Genomic DNA, 25,289 nt, shown 5'->3' with positions numbered 1-25,289 from the left:
ATTCTGCATGCACAGAGCTGTTTACCACTAGGCATCTGCCTATATTCTGCATGCACAGAGCTGTTTAGCACTAGGCATCTGCCTATGTTATATTCTGCATGCACAGAGCTGTTTAACACTAGGCATCTGCCTACGTTATATTCTGCATGCACAGAGCTGTTTAACACTAGGCATCTGCCTATGTTATATTCTGCATGCACAGAGCTGTTTAACACTAGGCATCTGCCTATGTTATATTCTGCATGCACAGAGCTGTTTAATACTAGGCATCTGCCTATGCTATATTCTGCATGCACAGAGCTGTTTAACACTAGGCAGCTACCTATGTTATATTCTGCATGCACAGAGCTGTTTAGCACTAGGCATCTGCCTATGTTATATTCTGCATGCACAGAGCTGTTTAACACTAGGCATCTGCCTATGTTATATTCTGCATGCACAGAGCTGTTTAGCACTAGGCATCTGCCTATGTTATATTCTGCATGCACAGAGCTGTTTAACACTAGGCATCTGCCTATGCTATATTCTGCATGCACAGAGCTGTTTAACACTAGGCAGCTACCTATGTTATATTCTGCATGCACAGAGCTGTTTAACACTAGGCATCTGCCTATGTTATATTCTGCATGCACAGAGCTGTTTAACACTAGGCATCTGCCTATGTTATATTCTGCATGCACAGAGCTGTTTAACACTAGGCATCTGCCTATGCTATATTCTGCATGCACAGAGCTGTTTAACACTAGGCAGCTACCTATGTTATATTCTGCATGCACAGAGCTGTTTAGCACTAGGCATCTGCCTATGTTATATTCTACATGCACAGAGCTGTTTAACACTAGGCAGCTACCTATGTTATATTCTGCATGCACAGAGCTGTTTAACACTAGGCATCTGCCTATGCTATATTCTGCATGCACAGAGCTGTTTAACACTAGGCAGCTACCTATGTTATATTCTGCATGCACAGAGCTGTTAAGCACTAGGCATCTACCTATGTTATATTCTGCATGCACAGAGCTGTTTAGCACTAGGCAGCTACCTATGTTATATTCTGCATGCACAGAGCTGTTTAGCACTAGGCATCTACCTATGTTATATTCTGCATGCACAGAGCTGTTTAGCACTAGGCAGCTACCTATGTTATATTCTGCATGCACAGAGCTGTTTAGCACTAGGCATCTGCCTATGTTATATTCTGCATGCACAGAGCTGTTTAGCACTAGGCAGCTACCTATGTTATATTCTGCATGCACAGAGCTGTTTAGCACTAGGCATGTGCCTATGTTATATTCTGCATGCACAGAGCTGTTAAGCACTAGGCATCTACCTATGTTATAATCTGCATGCACAGAGATGTTTAGCACTAGGCATCTACCTATGTTATATTCTGCATGCACAGAGCTGTTTAGCACTAGGCATCTACCTATGTTATATTCTGCATGCACAGAGCTGTTTAGCACTAGGCAGCTACCTATGTTATATTCTGCATGCACAGAGCTGTTTAGCACTAGGCATCTGCCTATGTTATATTCTGCATGCACAGAGCTGTTTAGCACTAGGCAGCTACCTATGTTATATTCTGCATGCACAGAGATGTTTAGCACTAGGCATCTACCTATGTTATATTCTGCATGCACAGAGCTGTTTAGCATTAGGCAGCTACCTATGTTATATTCTGCATGCACAGAGATGGTCAGCAGTAGGCAGCTTCATGTATAATTTTCTACATGGATGGACAATAGTAAAACTATTATTATAAAAATTATACAGATTTTTTTAATTGAATATTGATATTATTTATATAAAAACATTTTTTAAAGTACTGCCCAGTTGTCAGGTTGTGTAAAAACTGTTTGTTAAGAGCAGTAGAAGGAACATTGATGGGTATGTATATATGTGTATACATGTCTATATATGTGTATTTATATGTGTATTTATGTGTTTATATGTGTATACATGTCTAGATATGTGTAGTTATGTGTTTATATGTGTATGTATGTGTTTATATGTGTATACATGTCTATATATGTGTGTTTATGTGTTTATATGTGTATACATGTCTATACGTGTGCAGTTATGTTTTTATATGTGTATTTATGTGTTTATATGTGTTTATATGTGCATACATGTCTATATATGTGTATTTATGTTTTTATATGTGTATACATGTCTATATATGTGTATTTATGTGTTTATATGTGTATTTATGTGTTTATATGTGTATACATGTCTATATATGTGTATTTATGTGTTTATATGTGTATTTATGTGTTTATATGTGTATACATGTCTATATATCTGTATTTATGTGTTTATATGCGTTTATATGTGTTTATATGTGTATACATGTCTATAATGTGTATGTTTGTGTTTATATGTGTTTATATGTGTATACATGTCTATATATGTGTATTTGTGTGTTTATATGTGTATACATGTCTATATATGTGTATTTATGTGTTTATATGTGTAAATATTTCTGTGCACAAATACATATATATATATGTATACACAGGCTGTTTTTAGATATTGTGTATTTTCATCTTCTGTTGTGTTGCAATAGAACAACATATCAGCCAAGTCTTGTTTTAAAACAGATTTACATCCTTTTTACTGCAATTAGTTTTCAATAGCCAAACTCCGCCCACCATTTGCTTTTTTTGGAGAAGCATATCAAGGCTGCTTTAGTGCACAGACAACAAGGCTAGCCACTGTCATAAATTTAGTATAAAATGAATTGTTTTGCAGCTGTTATCTATAAAGCCAAATTCGGGATAGATGTGTAGCAGTGTTAGCCTTGAGAAGTCAGCAGGTGCATTTAAATTTCTGAGAATTAGACATTACTTAATTTTCAGAGCTAAATTGCATGAAATGGAGGCAAATTGAATTATGCATAATTTAACATCTTAAATGAAAATCTCAAAATGTATAAACATGTTATTTCCCGCTCACTACACATATTGATATTTTATGTAATTTCTCTCGGACTTGCATCATTTACAGAGTAACTGGTTAGTTGAATATTATGAGAAATAGCTGGTAAAACTCGAGGGCGTTTTTTTTACAATGGGGTTTCCAGTTAGGAATGTATTGTTTGGTTTAACACGGATGTCAGTAGAGTATGATTGATGACTCACTTTAGCTGAGTTTCCAGAAACCATTTTTATGTAAAGGTGAGATCTACCTTTCCACCCATAATCTGTGTATTTAATGGTTTCATATCTTATAGTCACCTTAACAAGCAGGGTCAGATCAAGGCAATGTGCTTTCTTGGTCCAACCATAAAATGACGCCCCTCAAATCTTCACCCACTACAGTCTAAACGCAGAGTCAGTTATCTCAAATATTAAAGTACAGTAGATTGAAATTTCAAATGAGAACGTACAGATGGGCACCATATAAGGTTAATTTCTCTTAAAAAACACTATTGTCCACAAGGTGCCCTCCCTATGAGCTGCCCCTGTCAAGTGCAGCCTGAATTCTGTGGTCCCACCAATTCAATTTATAGAGCCGGTCTTGTTAACAAGGATTTTTCTAAGTGCAAACAGATTAATTCCATATAATAAATGATATGGGGGAGATGTACTGATAGCTAGTAACAACATTCTCCTCTGTGGAGTCCATAGTAAAAGAGAAGGTGGGTTAGCAGTGTGCTCAGTTCTAGTGGGAGGTTATAGTAAAGGATGGTTCTGGGTAATTATTTGTTCCTAATGTAGGGAAACACACATTTGGAGGTTATGGAGACAAAGTATGGAACCTCTGAGACAGTGACAGTCTGTGTAAATGAGGTGTTTAAACCAGAGACAGAGACCTGGAGAGAAAAACTTTAGTACTGCAGTAGTTAGGACTTTTCCTAGGTTGCAATATAAAAAGGGCAGTAGCAGTCCCTGGGATAGAAGCCCCATGCACACGAGAGAGAGGCTCTTGTCTGGGAACTAACACAAATCACTAGCTTGTTCTATGGTAAGGTGCCCACCTAGATAGCAGCCTCTATTAGTTATTCTCTGTAGTATTGATCCCAACAAAAAGGACATTATCCTCATTTTCTTCTTTACAAATCTGAACTATGGCATCCTTACAGTTAAAATGAGCCCCGTGTCTTGTTCTACTAGAATGTGCAGACAACAAATAGACAGCAGCACTGCTCTAAAGCATTGGCGCTCTTTATTTGTCATCTAGAAATATTGGGTTGTTGTGCAGGGCCCTGGCAGCTTTGCACCCACCTTTCTACACAGGTGCTGGATGTATTTGTAATTTATCTACTACCATGTGCACCTCCCCTCCAATGAACACTTATATCTAGACATCTAGCTAGAACATCAAAAACCTTTACCACATAAATATTACTAGGCTTTGAGTGGTGCCAAATGGAGGAGGTAGGGCTGTTTCATCAACATATTCTCTGTCTACAGAGTGAATAGAACTTTCCATCACAAACAAATTAATTTACAAAACATATTTTCATATTACAAGAGAAAAAAAAGGATTTTCATAATGATGACAGTTGATGGATGTCTTTATCAACTGAGCTTGTTATGGAAGATATTAAAAGGAGGTTAGATAGATTGCCTAATAAAATAGAATGCACAAGTATTGACAATAGGGTTCAATATGGGGAAAGGACAAAATGCATATTTTTCTATCCACTACAAAAAATAAGTGGTCTCAAAAGTCTTAATATATAGAACTTCTAAGTAACTTTATATGTACTGGAGTAGACTTGTATACAAATAAAGCAATGCCATACTATACACCTAGAGAGTGTGTCTACATCTAGCTCAGGTCTTTCATATACTAAACATTATACATTATCTCCTTTATTTATAACTGCACCCTCTATTCTGTATTCTGCTATTTTATGGGGAACAACCCCCCCATGTTCACAAATGCTACATTATACTGTACAGGATTTCCTTTCCTTACATAGTAGTACTTAACCTTTAGCTATACAGCTCAGCTTTGCCATTGAGATGTATTGTGTCTATTGTAGATGCAGAACAGCATAGTGATATCAAACTTAGTAAGATTTAAAAGGAATATAAGCATTTTAGATAAGGACTTATGTTGCATAATCCCTACAGTATAGCAAAATAGTATGTTACATTTTTCATTGTGATTCTACTTACCTTGAGTTGGGATTTGGAAACCTTCCCACTTTTCTCTGTATCCAATGAGGTGAAAGCATACCACACCGACTTCAGGAGTTCAGTCCTCAGGGACATGCTGCTGCGCCCTAGCTCGGCAGTCTACGGCACTGCTTACAACACTCCCCCGCACTTTGCTTGATCAAGCAAGCCACACACACACACACACTTCTGCCTTGCCACACAAACTCTACCTGCAAATGCATCAATACAATAATAAACAGCTAGTTTTCCCTCTATAAAGCTGCATACAAACAGTTTGCAAATGGCACCTCTGTACAAGCTAATGCCGGTTACACCATGACGGCCCAGATACTTTATGCCCCCCCCCCCCCACCTTTAACCACACACACACATACAGATACTTTGTCACACTCTACTAGACTACACTATTAGTACAAAGTTATGCTGCAAGAAACACAAACTTCACTAAACTATGCTATGCTACACTAGATAAGAACAGAAAAGCAGGCAAAGAAACACACAAAGCCACCCTGCTACTTCTCTCTGTGACACGCTAGCAAACAGTGTAACATCTACCACTTCCTGCTGACACAGCCACCCAACGACTCAAAATATAAGTATCACCTAAAAACACAGTGATATAAATCATCCTATGTATAGCTATATATGTTCATTGCTGCAAACATATTCTCTATAAGGGCATACATACTAATTAGCCTTATACAATGCAGCATGTTTAATATTACTGCATGAAAAAGCAACATCATTATATAGCTCATGATGTTCATTATTAGTGTATAGATTCTTATCATACATCACGCAGTGTGTTAGTTATCATTGTGTAAATCTTACTCATAATGATTATGTAGTGCATAAATCACACAGAGAAACACAGTTTGCCTTGTTTTCAAGTGCAAACAACTTTATTTATAAAATGCAAAATCTTAAGGGGTCTTATTTACATCAAAAGATATCCTTGGGAGTGACAGACCCAGACGAACCCACACTGTTCAAAACTCTGTTTACTCCTTCTTTAGCTCCTGTCACTATGAAATCATACTTTGTGAATCAGTATATCCAGAGGTACTTCAAATATATAGTTCTTTTTTTTTTCACTTCCAGTAGAAATCCATTTTAGTTATGAGCTTAGTTCAAATCATCTTCCCTCTTAGATCTATGACTGCCATATTCCATGATGTGTCATCATAATTCTCCTACTTACCATATCTTCCTTGTCCTAAAAAAAACGTCTCCATTTATTTCACAAACTGATAACTAAACAGTTGACAAGAATGTGAAGGAGGAAAAAAAGACAATAACTGGTGCTGGGATTACTAATGATTAGCAATAGTTTGTGCTTAAAATTGTAAGAAATGCACTCAGTCTCATTTTACATAAACAAGATATTTAGTGGCTTAAGGGTCTATAGTAGGAAGGTGGTGTTCCAACGTTTTCTTCTTTAACAAAGAAGCCAAATCATTTATAGTCTGAACACTTGATACTGGAAACTGATTCCTAGAAACCTGTTTATAGCATAGCTGTAGAAGAAGTCTTTTTTTTTGGAAGAACAGTAAGATTAGTGAGTCCAAGAAAAAGTATGTCAGAGTTGTTGTAAAATATCCAGACATTTGTGTGTACAGATCCATTATGGCCTTTGATCTTCCTGTGCATCCATCATTCATTGAATGGCCTCTGATAAATGCATCCGTACCATGTTAAAGTGACCTGTGTAGACTTGTCTGTGACCCTGTAGGTGTCACCTTCTATAGAATCAAGGGCCTTCAAGGCTTGTGAAATATTCATGTAGCTTTCCATATCTATAGTCTGAAGGTCATTTGGTTCATAAATCCTAATGTTGTTTCAGATGGCCTTTTATGTCTATTGTGTTAACATATTTTGGTATGACAGCCCTCCACATACATAATGTTATAAGAGACCCCTTGGAGTAATGAGTCTTTCCCTAGGGGTCTTATGTCCACAAAATTAAAGTATGTCCAGCATTTTACTTGTATGGCCTCAAAAAGGCTGAAACCTTGGAATGCAGAAGTTTGATGAAAGATCGGGGTAGCATTTCCTTATGTTTCTCTGTATATTTGAAGTAATTTTGAGGGTGTGCAAGAACTTCGAAAAAGGCTTTAATTAGCTTCTTATCCTGAAAGATAAACCAAAACATAATAAGGAGAGAGAAAGAATAGGCTCCAAGAGGAAATAAGAGGGACAATGTGCTTATGGTTATCTATAGTTTGATATTCACCTTTAGAATCTCCTGGTGGTTTTCAGAGGAGTATAGTCTTCCATCTCGCACAATGTCCTCAACTAACTGCTCATAATCCTCTAATAGAGAAACAGAGAGACTCGTGAGAGAAGAAAATTAAAGAGACATTCTGATCAAAATTTAAATGCTCATAGATTAATTACATCTTTGAACAGAAACATATTTGCAATGTGTTGGCAAAAATGCTTCTAGTAAAAGTTATAAAAATCCAGTTCTGGAAGCGCACATCCCATCTGGGTAACAAAGTAAGAATGCCAGGGTAATTGCCTTTAAAAAACCTGACCTAGTACTGTGCACCTACTTTTTAACTTAGCTTCCATAAAGCCTGTTTTTTTTTAAAGGCAATTACCCTGGCATTCTTACTTTGTTACCCAGATGGGATGGACACTTCCAGAACTGGATTTCTATTTTTCATTTTGTTTGGGGAGTTGGTGAAGACTCCCATTGTTCAGAGGCACTATTCTAGGTGCTGCCGTTTCCATTGGGACCGCTGATGCTGTGACTCTGATTCAGCGTGAGGATTGCCTGCTGTTTCTGGGGACCGCTGAGACTGTTACACCAGTCCAGGGTGTGTTGAGAGGTCTACATCGACAACAAGACAGTGGAGCTGTACACTGAGGGAGGCAGAGGAGGATCCGGAGCGCTTACCTTGTTTTCTGCTTCAAGTAGTAAAAGTTATAACTGTTTTAGTTTTAAAAAAAAAATTCTGCACGTGCATGTGAAGCATAGCTAGATATTCTCAGTGCACCAGCATTTTAAGTACTGTAGCTTATCAGAGCACCTTTGGGGCTTGTATCATGTCAGCAATTACCAGATGGTACAAGAACCTTAGGCTGTCTGAACGCGTGTTGTGTTTAAAATGCTGGTGCACGGTGCATACTTTAATACACTTTTGAAACAGCTTTAGCTTTTATTACAAGTAATTTGGATAATACATGTATACTAGAAAAATACTTCAATTCAGAACTGAAATGCATATGGATTCTAATTTTGTCTGGAATGTCCCTTTAAGTATGAAAAGAGAGAGGTGAAATATGTAGAATCATATTGTAAAAAAAAAATACAGGTAGGGATAAATAGGTGGACAAACTGCTATTCTTACCATCATAAGTCACATATGGTACTTGGAAGCCACGTGCACTGTTCACTTCATTACTCTTAAAGTGGACCCAGAGCTTGCGCGAACGTGCAGTGAAGGCAATTGGGCGTTCATAAGTTTGGCACGTCTCATACGTTGTAATTGAGGATGGAGAGGCTATAAGAGGAGAGTAGATATTATTAAATTACTAAATCCTAGCATTGCACATTTTGCTCTATCATAGTATCTTTACGAAAATGTAACTTTTTCCTAACATACTTCTCTGATTCTATTTAAATCATTTGTTTACAAACAAAGGCCAAATAATAATCTGTCATCGATTTAACTGACATGATTTTTGTCTCCTTTATCTGTGTCATTTTAATCCATTATAAGCACCATATCAACCTGGTAATAATATATGAAAGAACAGGATGTTTTTTTTAGATTGGGTACACGCATGTGAATCTATATTGTATAATGTATTATAATGATGATGAATGCCTATTCTGTATGAATGTAAACAAAAAATATCATTTCAACAATATGTAACGTCCAATCATAAATCATAAAAGTTAATTTGCATTTTATGTTTTATACAAATTACATTTCTGCTATTTATTTACGCCTAGATTTAGAGTTTTGCGGCCAAAGGGGTGCGTTAGCTACGCGTGCTTTTTTCTGGCCGCACCTTTTAAATACCGCTGGTATTTAGAGTTCACAGAATGGCTGCGTTAGGCTCCAAAAAAGGAGCGTATAGCATATTTACCGCAACTGCAACTCTCGATATCAGCGGTGCTTACGGACGCGGCCAGCTTCAAAAACGTGCTCGTGCACGATTCCCCCATAGGAAACAATGGGGCTGTTTGAGCTGAAAAAAAACCTAACACCTGCAAAATGAGGAAACACTTCATAAGTCTGCACCTAACACCCTAACATGTACCCCGAGTCTAAACACCCCTAACCTTACACTAATTAACCCCTAATCTGCCGCCCCCGCTATCGCTGACCCCTGCATATTTTTTTAACCCCTAATCTGCCGCTCCGTACACTGCCGCCACCTACATTATACCTATGTACCCCTAATCTGCTGCCCCTAACACCGCCGACCCCTATATTATATTTATTAACCCCTAATCTGCCCCCCACAACGTCGCCGCCAGCTACCTACAATAATTAACCCCTAATCTGCCGACCGCACCTCACCGCTACTATAATAAAGTTATTAACCCCTAATCCGCCTCACTCCCGCCTCACTAACCCTATAAGAAATAGTATTAACCCCTAATCTGCCCTCCCTAACATCGCCGACACCTAACTTCAATTATTAACCCCTAATCTGCCGACCGGATCTCGCCGCTACTATAATAAATGGATTAACCCCTAAAGCTAAGTCTAACCCTAACCCTAACACCCCCCTAAATTAAATATAATTTAAATCTAACGAAATAAATTAAATCTTATTAAATAAATTATTCCTATTTAAAGCTAAATACTTACCTGTAAAATAAACCCTAATTTAGCTACAATATAACGAATAATTATATTGTTGCTATTTTAGGATTAATATTTATTTTACAGGCAACTTTGTATTTATTTTAACCAGGTACAATAGCTATTAAATAGTTAAGAAATATTTAATAGCTAAAATAGTTAAAATAATTACAAAATTACCTGTAAAATAAATCCTAACCTAAGTTACAATTAAACCTAACACTACACTATCAATAAATTAATTAAATACAATACCTACAAATAACTACAATTAAATAAACTAACTAAAGTACAAAAAATAAAAAAGAACTAAGTTACAAAAAATAAAAAAAATATTTACAATTTTAAACTAATTACACCTACTCTAAGCCCCCTAATAAAATAACAAAGACCCCCAAAATAAAAAAATGCCCTACCCTATTCTAAATTTAAAAAGTTCAAAGCTCTTTTACCTTACCAGCGCTGAAAAGGGCCATTTGCGGGGCATGCCCCAAATAATTCAGCTCTTTTGCCTGTAAAAAAAACCATACAATACCCCCCCCAACATTACAACCCACCACCCACATACCCCTAATCTAACCCAAAACCCCCTTAAATAAACCTAACACTAAGCCCCTGAAGATCTTCCTACCTTATCTTCACCATACCAGGTTCACCGATCCGTCCTCTGAAGTCTTCATCCAAGCCCAAGAGGGGGCTGGCGATCCATAATCCGGCTGAAGTCTTCTATCAAGCAGTGGCTGAAGAGGTCCAGAAGAGGCTCCAAAGTCTTCATCCTATCCGGGAAGAAGAGTAGATCCGGACCGGCAACCATCTTGATCCAAGCGGCATCTTCTATCTTCATCCGATGACGAACGGCTCCATCTTGAAGACCTCCGACGCGGATCCATCCTCTTCTTCCGACGTCCAAATGAAGAATGAAGGTTCCTTTAAGGGACGTCATCTAAGATGGCGTCCCTCGAATTCCGATTGGCTGATAGGATTCTATCAGCCAATCGGAATTAAGGTAGGAAAATTCTGATTGGCTGATGGAATCAGCCAATCAGATTCAAGTTCAATCCGATTGGCTGATTGGATCAGCCAATCAGATTGAGCTTGCATTCTATTGGCTGATTCCATCTATTGGCTGATTCTATGGATCCACGTCGGAGGTCTTCAAGATGGAGCCGTTCGTCATCGGATGAAGATAGAAGATGCCGCTTGGATCAAGATGGTTGCCGGTCCGGATCTACTCTTCTTCCCGGATAGGATGAAGACTTTGGAGCCTCTTCTGGACCTCTTCAGCCGCCGCTTGATAGAAGACTTCAGCCGGATTATGGATCGCCAGCCCCCTCTTGGGCTTGGATGAAGACTTCAGAGGACGGATCGGTGAACCTGGTATGGTGAAGATAAGGTAGGAAGATCTTCAGGGGCTTAGTGTTAGGTTTATTTAAGGGGGGTTTGGGTTAGATTAGGGGTATGTGGGTGGTGGGTTGTAATGTTGGGGGGGGTATTGTATGTTTTTTTTTACAGGCAAAAGAGCTGAATTATTTGGGGCATGCCCCGCAAATGGCCCTTTTCAGGGCTGGTAAGGTAAAAGAGCTTTGAACTTTTTTAATTTAGAGTAGGGTAGGGCATTTTTTTATTTTGGGGGGCTTTGTTATTTTATTAGGGGGGTTAGAGTAGGTGTAATTAGTTTAAAATTGTTGTAATATTTTTCTAATGTTTGTAAATATTTTTTATTTTTTGTAACTTAGTTCTTTTTTATTTTTTGTACTTTAGTTAGTTTATTTAAATGTATTTATTTGTAGGTATTGTATTTAAATCAATTTATTGATAGTGTAGTGTTAGGTTTAATTGTAGGTAATTGTAGGTATTTTATTTAATTTATTTATTGATAGTGTAGTGTTATGTTTAATTGTAGGTAATTGTAGGTATTTTATTTAATTTATTTATTGATAGTGTAGTGTTAGGTTTAATTGTAACTTAGGTTAGGATTTATTTTACAGGTAATTTTGTAATTATTTTAACTAGGTAACTATTAAATAGTTCTTAACTATTTAATAGCTATTGTACCTGGTTAAAAACATAATTTATGCTTACCTGATAAATTTATTTCTCTTGTAGTGTATCCAGTCCACGGATCATCCATTACTTATGGAATATATTCTCCTTCCCAACAGGAAGCTGCAAGAGTCCACCCACAGCAAAGCTGCTATATAGCTCCTCCCCTAACTGCCATATTCAGTCATTCGACCGAAAACATGCAGAGAAAGGAAAAACCATAGGGTGCAGTGGTGACTGTAGTTCAAATGAAAAAATTACCTGCCTTAAAGTGACAGGGCGGGCCGTGGACTGGATACACTACAAGAGAAATAAATTTATCAGGTAAGCATAAATTATGTTTTCTCTTGTTAAGTGTATCCAGTCCACGGATCATCCATTACTTATGGAATACCAATACCAAAGCTAAAGTACACGGATGATGGGAGGGACAAGGCAGGTACTTAAACGGAAGTTACCACTGCCTGTAAAAAACCCTTTCTCCCAAAAATAGCCTCCGAAGAAGCAAGGTATCAAATTTGTTAAATTTGAAAAGTATGAAGCGCAGACCAAGACTCCGTCTTGTAAATCTGTTCAACAGAAGCCACATTTAAAAAAGGCCCAAGTGAAAACCACAGCTCTAGTAGAATGAGCTGTAATCCCTTCAGGAGGCTGCTGTCCAGCAGTCTCATAAGCTAAATGAATTATGCTTTTTAACCAAAAAGACAGAGAGGCTGCTGAAGTCTTTTGACCTCTCCTCTGTCCAGAATAGACAACAAACAAGGTGAACGTTTGATGAAAACTGTAGTAGCTTGTAAGTAAAACTTTAAAGCACAAACCACGTCCAATATTGTGTAACAGACGTTCCTTCTTTGAGGAAGGATTAGGATACAAGCATGGAACAACTATCTCTTGAGTGATGTACTTGTTAGATACCACCTTAGGAAAAAACCCAGGTTGGTACGCAGGACTACCTTATCCGTACGAAGGACCAGATAAGGAGAATCACATTGTAACACAGATAACTTGGAGACTCTACGAGTCGAGGAATTAGCTACCCAAAAGGAACTTTCCAAGATAAAGATTGATATCTATGGAACAAAAAAGGTTAAAACTGAACTTCTTGAAGAACCTTAAGAATCAGGTTTAAGCTCCATGGCGGAGCAACAGTTTTAAACACAGGCTTGGATCTAACCAAAGCCTGACCAAATGCCTGAACGTCTAGAATACCTGCCAGACGCTTGTGCAAAAAAATAGACAGAGTAAAAATCTGTCCCCTTTTAAGGAATTAGCTGACAACCCTTTTCTCAAAAACATCTTGGAGAAAAGATAATATCCTGGGAATCCAGACTTTACTCCATGAGTAACCCTTGGATTCATAACAATCAGATATTTACACCATATCTATGTTCAATTTTCCTAGAGACAGGCTTTCATGTCTGTATTAAGGTATCAATGACTGACTCGGAGAAGCCATGCTTTGATAACATCAAGCGTTCAGTCTCCAGGCAGTCCATCTCAGATTGATTCTATTTAGATGGTTGAAAGGACCCTGAGGTAGAGGGACCTGTCTCTGAAGCAGAGACCGTGATGGAAAGGATGACATGTCCACCAGATCTGCATACCAGGTCCTGCGTGGCTACGCAGGCGCTGTCAAAAACACCAAAGCCCTCTCCTGCTTGGTCTTGACCTCCGGAGGAAATCCCACTCCCCTGGAAGAAAAGTCTGACGACTTAGAAAATCCACCTCCCAGTTCTCAACACCTGGGATATGGATAGCTGATAGACAAGAGTGAGTCTCTGTCCAGTGAATTATTGTAAGACTTCTAACATCGCTAGGGAACTTCTGTTCCCCCTTGATGGCTGATGTAAGCCACAGTCGTGTATATTGTCCGACTGAGTATGATGTACCTCAGAGTTGCTAACTGAGGCCAAGTCTGAAGAGCATGGAATATCACTCCCAGTTCCAGAATATTTATTAGAAGGAGGGTCTCCTCCTAAGTCCACTATCCCTGAGCCTTCAGGGAGTTCCAGACTGCATCCCAACCTAAAAGGCTGGCATCTATTGTAACAATTGTCCCATCTGACCTGCGGAAGGTCATACCCTTGGACAGATGGACCCGACATAGTCACCAGAGAAGAGAATCTCTGGTCTCTTGGTCCAGGTTTAACAGGGGGACAAATCTGTGTAATCCCCGTTCCTCTGACTGAGCATGCATAGTTGCAGCGGTCTGAAATGTAGACGTGCAAACGGTACTATGTCCCTTGCCGCTACCATTAAGCCGATTTCATTCATGTACTGAGCCACCGAAGGGCGCGGATGGGATGAAAAAAAAAAAACACGGCAGAAATTTAGAAACTTTGACAACCTGGACTCCGTCAGGTAAATTTTCATTTCTACAGAATCTATCAGAGTCCCTAGGAGGGAAACCCTTGAGATTGGGGATAGAGAACTCTTTCCTTGTTCACTTTCCACCCATGTGATCTCAGAAATGCCAGTACTACGTCCGTATGAGACTGGGCAATTTGGATGTTTGACGCCTGTATCAGGATGTCGTCTAAATAAGGGGTCACTTCTATGCCCCGCGGTCTAAGGACCGCCAAAGCGACCCCAGAACCTCCATAAAGATTCTTGGGGCTGTAGATATCCCAAAGGAAAGAGCTACAAACTGGTAATGCCTGTCTAGAAAGGCAAACCTGAAAAACGATGGTGATCTTTATGCATCACAATGTGAGGATAAGCATCCTTCAAATCCATTGTAGTCCTCTATTGACTCTCCTGGATCATAGTTAAGATGGTATGAATAGTTTCCATCTTAAATGACGGAATTCTGAGGAATTTGTTTAAGATCTTTAGATCCAAAATAGGTCTGAAGGTTCCCTCTCCTTGGGAACCACAAACAGATTTGAGTAAAAACTCTGTCCCTGTTCCTCTCTTGGAACTGGATGGATCTCGTACACAATGTAAGAATGCCTCCTTCTTTATCTGGTTTGCAGATAATTGTGAAAGGCGAAATCTCCCCTTTTTTTGGGGGGGAATCTTTAAAATCCAGAAGATATCTCTGGGATATAAATTCCAATGCCTAGGGATCCTGGGCATCTCTTGCCCACGCCTGGGCAAAGAATGAAAGTCTGCCCCCTATAGGATCCGTTACCGGATAGGTGTCCGTTCCTTCATGCTGCCTTAGAGGCAGCAGCAGGCTCCTTGGCCTGCTTATCTTTGTTCCAGGTCCGATTGTCTCCAGACCGCCTTGGACTGAGCAAAAATTCCCTCTTGTTTTGCCTTAGAGGAAGAGGATGCCACACCTGCCCTGAAGTTTTTAAAAGGTACGAAAATTAGACTTTTTTTTTTTTTTGCCCTTGATTTAGACCTATCCTGAGGAAGGGCATGACCTTTTCCTCCAGTGATATAAGCAATAATCTCCTTCAAACCAGGCCCGAATAGGGTCTGCCCCTTGAAGGGAAGTTAAGTAGCTTATTTATTAAAGTCACGACAGCTGACCATGATATAAGCCATAGCGCTCTGCGTGCCAGTATAGTAAAAAACAGAATTCTTAGCCGTTAGTCTAGTCAAATGAACAAGGCATCAGAAAACAAAGGAATTGGCTAGCATAAGCTTGTCAAATATATTCATCCAATGGAGTCGCTTAACTGTAAAGCCTCATCAAGAGACTCAACCCAGAACGCCGCAGCAGCAGTGACAGAAGCAATGTATGCAAGGGGCTGCAGGATAAAACCCTGTTGAATAAACATTTTTTATCCATTGGATCTAAAAAGCACAACTGTCCTCGTCAGAGGTAGTGGTACGCTTAGCTAGAGTAGAAACTCTTCTCTCCACCTTAGGAACTGTCTGCCAGAAGTCCCGTGTGGTGGTAACTATTAGAAAACATTCTTCTAAAAAATAGGAGGGGAAGAGAACGGCACACCTGGTCTATCCCATTCCTTATTAAAAATTTTTTTTAGTAAACCTCTTTAGGTATTGGAAAAACATCAGTACACACCGGCACTGCATATTATTTATCCAGTCTACACAATTTCTCAGATTAACAAAACGAAAAATATGTTTTAAACAGTCATAACAGCTCCTACTTTTGAAGCCCTTTTGAGCCCTTCAGAGATGTCCTATAGCATGCAGGGGACTGCTGAGGGAAGCTGAATGTCACTGTTTGTAATTTTAACTGCACCAACTGTAACTTTTATACTATAACAGTGGAAAGCCTCAGGAAACTGTTTCTATGCAAAATTTAAGCCAGCCATGTGGAAAAAACTTAGGCCCCAATAAGTTTTATCACCAAACATATGTTAAAAAACGATTAAACATGCCAGCAAACGTTTTAAAAAACATTTTTACAAGAGTATGTATCTCTATTAATAAGCCTGATACCAGTCGCTATCGCTGCATTTAAGGCTTTACTTACATTACTTCGGTATCAGCAGTATTTTCTTAGTCAATTCCATTCCTAGAAAAATATTTTACTGCACACACCTTATCTGCAGGAAAACCTGCACGCCATTCCCCCTCTGAAGTACCTCACTCCTCAGAATGTGTGAGAACAGCAAATGGATCTTAGTTACGTCTGCTAAGATCATAGAAAAACGCAGGCAGATTCTTCTTCCAAATACTGCCTGAGATAAACAGCACACTCCGGTGCCATTTAAAAATAACAAACTTTTGATTGAAGAATAAACTAAGTAGAAAGCACCACAGACTCTCACAACCTCCTATCTATGTTGAGGCTTGCAAGAGAATGACTGAATATGGCAGTTAGGGGAGGAGCTATATAGCAGCTTTGCTGTGGGTGGACTCTTGCAGCTTCCTGTTGGGAAGGAGAATATATTCCATAAGTAATGGATGATCCGTGGACTGGATACACTTAACAAGAGAAATAATTACAAAGTTACCTGTAAAATAAATATAAATCCTAAAATAGCTACAATATAATTATAATTTATATTGTAGCTAAATTAGGGTTTATTTTACAGGTAAGTATTTAGCTTTAAATAGGAATAATTTATTTAATAAGAGTTAATTTATTTCGTTAGATTTAAATTATATTTAACTTAGGGGGGTGTTAGTGTTAGGGTTAGACTTAGCTTTAGGGGTTAATACATTTATTAGAGTAGCGGTGAGCTCCGGTCGGCAGATTAGGGGTTAATGCTTGAAGTTAGGTGTCGGCGATGTTAGGGAGGGCAGATTAGGGGTTAATACTATTTATTATAGGGTTATTGAGGCGGGAGTGAGGCGGATTAGGGGTTAATAACTTTATTATAATAGCGGCGCGGTCCGGTCGGCAGATTAGGGGTTAATAAGTGTAGGCAGGTGGAGGCGACGTTGAGGGGGGCAGATTAGGGGTTAATAAATATAATATAGGGGTCGGCGGTGTTAGGGGCAGCAGATTAGGGGTACATAGGGATAATGTATGTGGCGGCGGCGTGCGGACGGCAGATTAGGGGTTAAAAAATTTAATTAGAGTGGCGTCGATGTGGGGGGACCTCGGTTTAGGGGTACATAGGTAGTTTATGGGTGTTAGTGTACTTTAGAGCACAGTAGTTAAGAGCTTTATAAACCGGCGTTAGCCCAGAAAGCTCTTAACTACTGACTTTTTTTTGCGGCTGGAGTTTTGTCGTTAGATTTCTAACACTCACTTCAGCCACGACTCTAAATACCGGCGTTAGAAAGATCCCATTGATAAGATAGGATACGCAATTGACGTAAGGGGATCTGCGGTATGGAAAAGTCGCGGCTGGAAAGTGAGCATTAGACCCTTTCCTGACTGACTCTAAATACCGGCGGTAGCACAAAACCAGCGTTAGGAGCCTCTAACGCTGGTTTTGACGGCTAACGCCAAACTCTAAATCTAGCCGAATGTGAGGAAACAACAGTGTTTATTAAATGTAAACTCCTTTGTTAGGAAAGAAAATCTATGTGACCAGCAAACTTATACAATTCAATAGAGGCCAAATGCATCTTGAAGAGGTCAAAGCTCCTGCATTAGATAAATCCAAAAATTATCCAAACGTTTCACAATTTTCTTTTTAAATACTTCTATAAATTTCCTTTTTCCTAAAGTATGGGTGGAGTTTATGTGGTTCACGGTGGCAAAAAAAAGTAAAAACCATGCTAAAATCAAGTTTTCTAATTAATTCAAATGACTTAGAATTTCAAAACACTATCGCCTAGATTTAGAGTTCCGCGTTAGCCATCAAAACCAGCGTTAAGGGGTCCTAACGCTGGTTTTTACCGCCTGCTGGTATTTAGAGTCAGTCATTAAAGGGTCTAACGCTCACTTTCCAGCCGCGACTTTTCCATACCGCAGATCCCCCTACGCCATTTGCGTATCCTATCTTTTCAATGGGATCTTTCTAACGCCGGTATTTAGAGTCTTGGCTAAAGTGAGCGTTAGAAATCTAACGACAAAACTCCAGCCGCAGAAATAAGCCAGGAGTTAAGAGCTTTCTGGGCTAACACCGGTTCATAAAGCTCTTAACTACTGTGCTCTAAAGTACACTAACACCCATAAACTACCTATGTACCCCTAAACCGAGGTCCCCCCACTTCGCCGCCACTCTATTAAAAATTTTTAACCCCTAATCTGCCGACCGCACACCGCCGCCACCTACGTTATCCCTATGTACCTCTAATCTGCTGCCCCTAACACCGCCGACCCCTATATTATATTTATTAACCCCTAAACTGCCACCCCAAACGTCGCCGCCACCTACCTACACTTATTAACCCCTAATCTGCCGACCGGACCTCACCTCTACTATAATAAAGTTATTAACCCCTAATCCGCCTCACTCCCGCCTCACTAACCCTATAATAAATAGTATTAACCCCTAATCTAGTTATTTACTATTTAATAGCTACCTAGTTAAAATAATTACAAAATTACCTGTAAAATAAATCCTAACCTAAGTTACAATTAAACCTAACACTACACTATCAATAAATTAATTAAATAAAATACCTACAATTATCTACAATTAAACCTAACACTACACTATCAATAAATTAATTAAATACAATACCTACAAATAAATACAATTAAATAAACTAACTAAAGTACAAAAAATAAAAAAAGAACTAAGTTACAAAAAATAAAAAAATATTTACAAACATTATAAAAATATTACAACAATTTTAAGCTAATTACACCTACTCTAAGCCCCCTAATAAAATAACAAAGCCCCCCAAAATAAAAAAATGCCCTACCCTATTCTAAAATACAAATAGAAAAGCTCTTTTACCTTACCAGCCCTTAAAAGGGCCTTTTGCGGGGCATGCCTCAAAGAATTCAGCTCTTTTGCCTGGAAAAAAAAACATACAATACCCCCCCCAACATTACAACCCACCACCCACATACCCCTAATCTAACCCAACAGTAGTGGTGAGGGGTTAATAATTGTAGGTAGGTAGCGGCGACGTTGGGGGCAGCAGATTAGGGGTTAAAAAAAAATGCAGGTGTCAGCGATAGCGGGGGCGGCAGATTAGGGGTTAATAAGTGTAAGGTTAGGGGTGTTTAGACTCGGGGTACATGTTAGGGTGTTAGGTGCAGACATAGGAAGAGTTTCCTCATAGGAATCAATGGGGCTGCGTTAGGAGCTGAACGCTGCTTTTTTGCAGGTGTTAGGTTTTTTTCAGCTCAAACTGCTAAATTGTTTCCTATGGGGAAATCGTGCACGAGCACGTTTTTGAAGCTGGCCGCGTCCGTAAGCACCGCTGGTATTTAGAGTTGCAGTGGCGGTAAATTATGCTCTACGCTCCTTTTTTGGAGCCTAACGCAGCCCTTCTGAGAACTCTAAATACCAGCGGTATTTAAAAGGTGCAGGGGGAAAAAGCATGCATAGCTAACGCAAAACTCTAAATCTAGGCGTAAGCAAAGTAATCCCAATGGATTGTGATATACCCTAATATGTTGGTGTTCATTTCAATTCAAATATACTGATCTAGAGACAAATACTAAGTGACATTTCATTGTCAAGAATCTACATCATCAACATTGTAATGTTCAGGGAATAAACCAAAGAACTCTGGTATGTTGTTCCTAAACAGAATATGTAGGAGATCTTTATATTACAAATGCCTAATTCCAAACCACTCAATTGTACTCTTGCTCACGGATGTACCCTGACATATTTTGTATCCCATGCTGTATTTACCATTCTTGCGCATGACCAGCAGGTCACCACACTCATCTTCAGAAGGCAGGAAGATCTCAGGTACCACTAGCAGTATTTTTCGTTTGGGAGGTGGACTGATGCTCCAGGTGCACTCCACGCTGGATGGGTAGTTTCCTGGGTAATTTGGAGATTCCAAGAAGCCAGTATAATCCCCCAGCTCACCTCCACAGTGCCTGTCTGCGGAGACAAAAAATGACTCTTGTAAAAGTTTGTGAAAGGACTTCTAATATTGACTAATAATATGTTACGTCTTTAAACCAACATCACAAAATCATGCTCTATGTAAAACTGGTAAAGCTATGCCAGAGCTTGAAAAATAATGGAACTTAAAAGATACCCTGTCCTGGAAAGAGGAGCAGACCAACAAAGTCAGGACCTGCTGCTCCCCCTTCCCTTTTCAGGGGACACTTATCACTTCTGCATGGCTGCCATGTATCTACGTAGCAGTCAAGTTCAGCTCCCTCCACTCAAATCCTGTCCCCAAGATTACAGTTAAATAATGGCTGAAAGAGAGTTATGCATACATGATTTAAAATTACTTTATGTAAATTGACATGAAATCCATCTTTTTTTCATGATTCAGATAGACAATACTATTTTAAGCAACTTTCTAATCTACTTATATTATCTAATTTACTGCCTTTTCTTAGTATACTTTGTTGAAAAACATACCTAGGTAGGTTTTAGAGCAGCAATGCATACTGGGAGATAGCTGCTGATTGGTGGCTGTAAATATATGCCACTTGTCATTGGTTCACCCAAAGTGTTTCGCTTGCGCCCTGTAGTGCCTTGTTGCTCCTTCAACAAAAGACACCAAGAGAATGAAGAAATTGGAAAAGTTGCTTAAAAGTGTATCTTCTATCTGAATCATAAAAGAAAAAATTGGGGTTCCATATCCTTTCAATACTCTTGAAGACAAGAATATTATATCTGTGAGTGCAGTATTTAAAAGTGTGTGGACATACTGAGCTATAGTTATTTTCTCAGTTTATTTTCCTGTTTTTCTATTCCCAGTAAAGAAATTGTGTTTTTTTTAATTCATGGAAGGTTTGAGAAAAGGCGATTCAGCAAATCATACTTATTGATAAAGTCTGTACATAGGAGATTCAACTACTTTGACTTAAATATAATTGTTATGTTTACTTGGTTTGGTTTAGAACACTGGGTTTCAAACCTGTCCTTAGGCCTCACTAACATGTCACATTTTGTGGATATCTGTACTAGAGCACAGTTGAAACAATCAGCTGATTAGTAAACCTGGGTATTTTACCAGCTCTCATCCAAGGTAATCGTGAAAACCTGGCCTGTTGGGGAGGCTTGAGGACAGGTTTGAAAACCAGTGGTTTTTAAGATGTTTATATTAATTGGAGGTACCACACTTTGTTTTTGGTTTGTGCCGCAATAATTTGGCTCCCTTATTGCTTATGGAAATCAATTAGTTAATTAATTAACTGTTGCTGGTGCATTGGAGAAAACAAGGAGTTTAATAAGTTGTGTGTGTATTTCTGGCAATCACAAGGGTAAATCACTGCTGTGAGTGTGATATGCGTAATTTAACCACTAAAGTGCCTGTGTTTCTGACAACTAGGGGGTTCATTCTATGCTGCTGGCGCATAATAGACATTTCATGCGGTTAAATCACTGCTGCATTTTTTTCTGACAGATAACGTTTAAGTGCGTGCTTTGTGGGTTTGACTGGAAGTTGACACACATCACTGCATGTTTCTGACAATCAATGGTTAAATCCATGTGTGTGAAATGTGTGAACCTTTTTGCAGCCTAAATTTTTTGGCTAGTTCCTAGACTTTGTCTATAATTTCGAGCCATAAGCCTTCTTGGTTTTGACTGTATATAACAAGGTAGAAGAGTGTTATACAACTATCATAAGGTTTATTAATAGTAATTCTAGCTGGAAGAAATCTTATACTTAAAAAATGGAAGTCAAAAAGAGTACCTAAACTAAAAGAATTACCGAATAAAATTAATCATTAAATGATAATTGAACAATTTGATTTACAAATTAATTCTGAATCCAGTATAAGGAGATTAATTCATAAATGGGAAGGATATATTAAATCATTAGAGAGGGATGTTCAATTAAAAATATAAATCCCCTTAAAGGGACAAAAAAAAAAAGACACCACAATTTTTTCTTTCATGATTCAGATAGAGCATAGCATTTTCAACAACTTTCCAATTTACTTCTATTACCTAATATTCTTCATTTTCTTGCTATCCTTTGTTGAAAAGAGGAAGGCAAGTACAGAAGTGTGCACGTGTCTGTGTCAATGTTATACATTAGCAGGAGCAGTAGATGGCAGCATTATTTCCTGTCATGTAGTACTTCAGGCATGTTCACGCTACCTATCTAGATATCTCTTCAACAAAGAATACCATGAAAATGAAGCAAATTTGATAATAGAAGTAAATAGGAAACTTTTTTTAAATTGTATTCTCTATATGAATCATGAAAGTAAAATTGTGGGTTTCGTGTCCCTTTAATATTTACAAAATCAAATAATGGGTTGGATTTAAAGCACAAAATGGACTAGTAACAATCAGCACAGTATGCTGATGAGCTGACATTAACAGCTGACTCAAGTGGGATGTAGATGTGAATCCATGGCTAAAATAGATAATTACAAGTGGATAGATACATGAGATTACTTTGCTATAGACCAGGGGTCATCAATTGTGACCCTGCAGAGGTTTTGGAACTACATTTCCCATGATGTTCAGCCAGCTGAAATGTTGGCTGAGCATCATGGGAAATGTAGTCCCAAAACCTCTGGAGGTTCACAATGGATGACCCCTGGTCTATAGCAAAGTAATCCAAAACTTGGTAAACAACAGTAAGCTACTAGAAAACTGTATATCAACAGGGGTAGGAAACACAGCAGGTCTTTCTAATCCTAATAATAATATTATACAATAATATCTCCTTTTAGAGATATAACTGCAAGTCAATAAAGTTTTGCACCTGCTTTTTAATAAACTATGTACATAATAGTAAATTAAAGGGATATTAAACACATTTTTTTTATTCATGATTCAGATAGAGCATGCTACATTTAGCCACCAATCGGCATGTGCTACCCAGGTTCTCAACCAAAAATGGGCCGGGTCCTAAGCTTACATTCCTGCTTCTCAAATAAAGATACCAAGAGAAGGAAGACAAAATAATAACAGGAGTAAATTAGAACATTGCTTAAAATTGCTGCTCTATCTGAATCATGAAAGAAGAAAATTGGGTTTCATATCCCTTTAAGAATAAAAGCTTCCCCTTTCAATCAATAAAATACATAGTATATATTTATTTAGTTATAAATGTAACAGCAATATTACAAAACATTTTCTTCTTTTGGGAAGGTGGGTACACAAGCTCATAGTGCAAAAAGTTTGGATAAATGGAGCCTGAATGAAATATTGAAAAATGATTTGCGGTACTTTTAATACATAAACTGTATTTGTGTTAAAGGGACAGTAAAGTGAAAATGTAACTTTTATGATTCGTATAGAGCTTCCAATTTTAAACAACTTGCCAATTTACTTCTGTTATCAAATTGTCTTTGTTCTCTTTGTATCTTTTATTGAAGAGTAAAACTAGGTAGGCTCATGAGAGCTCAGGAGTGTTCATGTACTCTACGGCAGCAGTGTTTTGTAACATTGTAAAACAAAGCTGCAACTAATGTTGCAAAAAACTGCTGCCATAGAGTACTAAAGACATGTGCACACTCCTGAGCTCCTATGAGCCTACCTAGTTTTACTCTTCAATAAAAGATACTAAGAGAACAAAGCAAATTTGATAGTAAATTGGAAAGTTGTTTAAAACTGCATGCTCTATCCGAATCATGAAAATAAAATTTATGCTTACCTGATAAATTTATTTCTCTTGTGGTGTATCCAGTCCACGGATTCATCCATTACTTGTGGGATATTCTCCTTCCCAACAGGAAGCTGCAAGAGGATCACCCACAGCAGAGCTGTCTATACAGCTCCTCCCCTAACTGCCACCCACAGTCATTTGACCGAAGACAAGCAAGAGAAAGGAGAAACTATAGAGTGCAGTGGTGCCTGTAGTTTAAAAATAAAAAACACCTGCCTTAAAATGACAGGGCAGGCCGTGGACTGGATACACCACAAGAGAAATAAATTTATCAGGTAAGCATAAATTATGTTTTCTCTTGTAAGGTGTATCCAGTCCACAAAATCATCCATTACTTGTGGGATACCAATACCAAAGCTATAGGACACGGATGAAGGGAGGGACAAGGCAGGCGCTTAAATGGAAGGCACCACTGCCTGTAAGACCTTTCTCCCAAAAATAGCCTCCAAAGAAGTATCAAATTTGTAGAATTTAGAAAAAGTATGAAGCGAAGACCAAGTCGCCGCCTTTCAAATCTGTTCAACAGAAGCCTCATTTTTAAAAGCCCATGTGGAAGCCACCGCTCTAGTGGAATGAGCTGTAATTCTTTCAGGAGGCTGCTGGCTGTCTCATAAGCTAAGCGGATTATAGTTCTTAACCCTTTCGTGACAGGGTTAAAGTGTCTACATCGGAATACCTGTGCATACGATCGCGAGATTTCAATTATTGGATCGCATCTGGGGGGCGTCCCTACAACCCTAGGAATGCCCTCCAGACCGCGATCAAGTCCTTGAAGCGCAGAAGGCTTCAGGACAGCCGTTTGATATGACGTTCTATTCCGTCATAACGGCTTTAAAGCCCAGTGTAAATATGACGGAATAGAACGGCATAACGGCGTTAAAAGGTTAACCAAAAAGAAAGAGAAGTTGCTGAAGCCTTTTGGCCTCTTCTCTGTCCAGAGTAAACAACAAACAATGCTGATGTTTGACGAAAATCCTTAGTAGATTGTAAATAAAACTTTAAAGCACGAACCACGTCAAGATTATGTAATAGACGTTCCTTCTTTGAAGAAGGATTAGGACACAGTGACGGAACAACAATCTCCTGATTGATATTCTTATTAGATACCACCTTAGGAAGAAACCCAGGTTTGCTACGCAAAACTACTTTATCTGCATGGAAGATCAGATAAGGGGAATCACACTGTAAGGCAGATAACTCTGAAACTCTTCGAGCCGAAGAAATAGCTACCAAAAACAGA

General features: G+C 38.6%; 2 protein-coding genes across 2 annotated transcripts in view; both read right to left on the bottom strand.

The window, feature by feature from the left end:
• DEF6 (DEF6 guanine nucleotide exchange factor) overlaps positions 1–5,645 on the bottom strand; it is a 255,433-nt gene extending 249,788 nt beyond the window's left edge. Inside the window, exon 1 of the mRNA XM_053706790.1 lies at positions 5,130–5,645. Within this exon, the coding sequence (XP_053562765.1) occupies positions 5,130–5,225 (96 nt within the window). The 5' untranslated portion in view covers positions 5,226–5,645. The remainder of the gene's footprint in view (positions 1–5,129) is intronic.
• Positions 5,646–6,012: 367 nt separating this feature from the next.
• The window catches only part of SCUBE3 (signal peptide, CUB domain and EGF like domain containing 3), a 237,351-nt gene continuing 218,074 nt past the window's right edge, over positions 6,013–25,289 (bottom strand). The window contains exons 20-23 of the mRNA XM_053706789.1: positions 20,143–20,340; positions 8,489–8,641; positions 7,366–7,445; positions 6,013–7,263 (exon numbers count right to left, since the gene is read on the bottom strand). Of these exons, the coding sequence (XP_053562764.1) occupies positions 7,114–7,263; positions 7,366–7,445; positions 8,489–8,641; positions 20,143–20,340 (581 nt within the window). The 3' untranslated portion in view covers positions 6,013–7,113. The remainder of the gene's footprint in view (positions 7,264–7,365; positions 7,446–8,488; positions 8,642–20,142; positions 20,341–25,289) is intronic.

This window comes from Bombina bombina, chromosome 3 (genome assembly GCF_027579735.1).
Source record: "Bombina bombina isolate aBomBom1 chromosome 3, aBomBom1.pri, whole genome shotgun sequence".
In the NCBI taxonomy this organism is placed as follows: Eukaryota; Metazoa; Chordata; class Amphibia; order Anura; family Bombinatoridae; genus Bombina; species Bombina bombina.
Note: the sequence above shows the minus strand (reverse complement) of the source record. Positions and strands in the feature narration are given on the sequence as shown.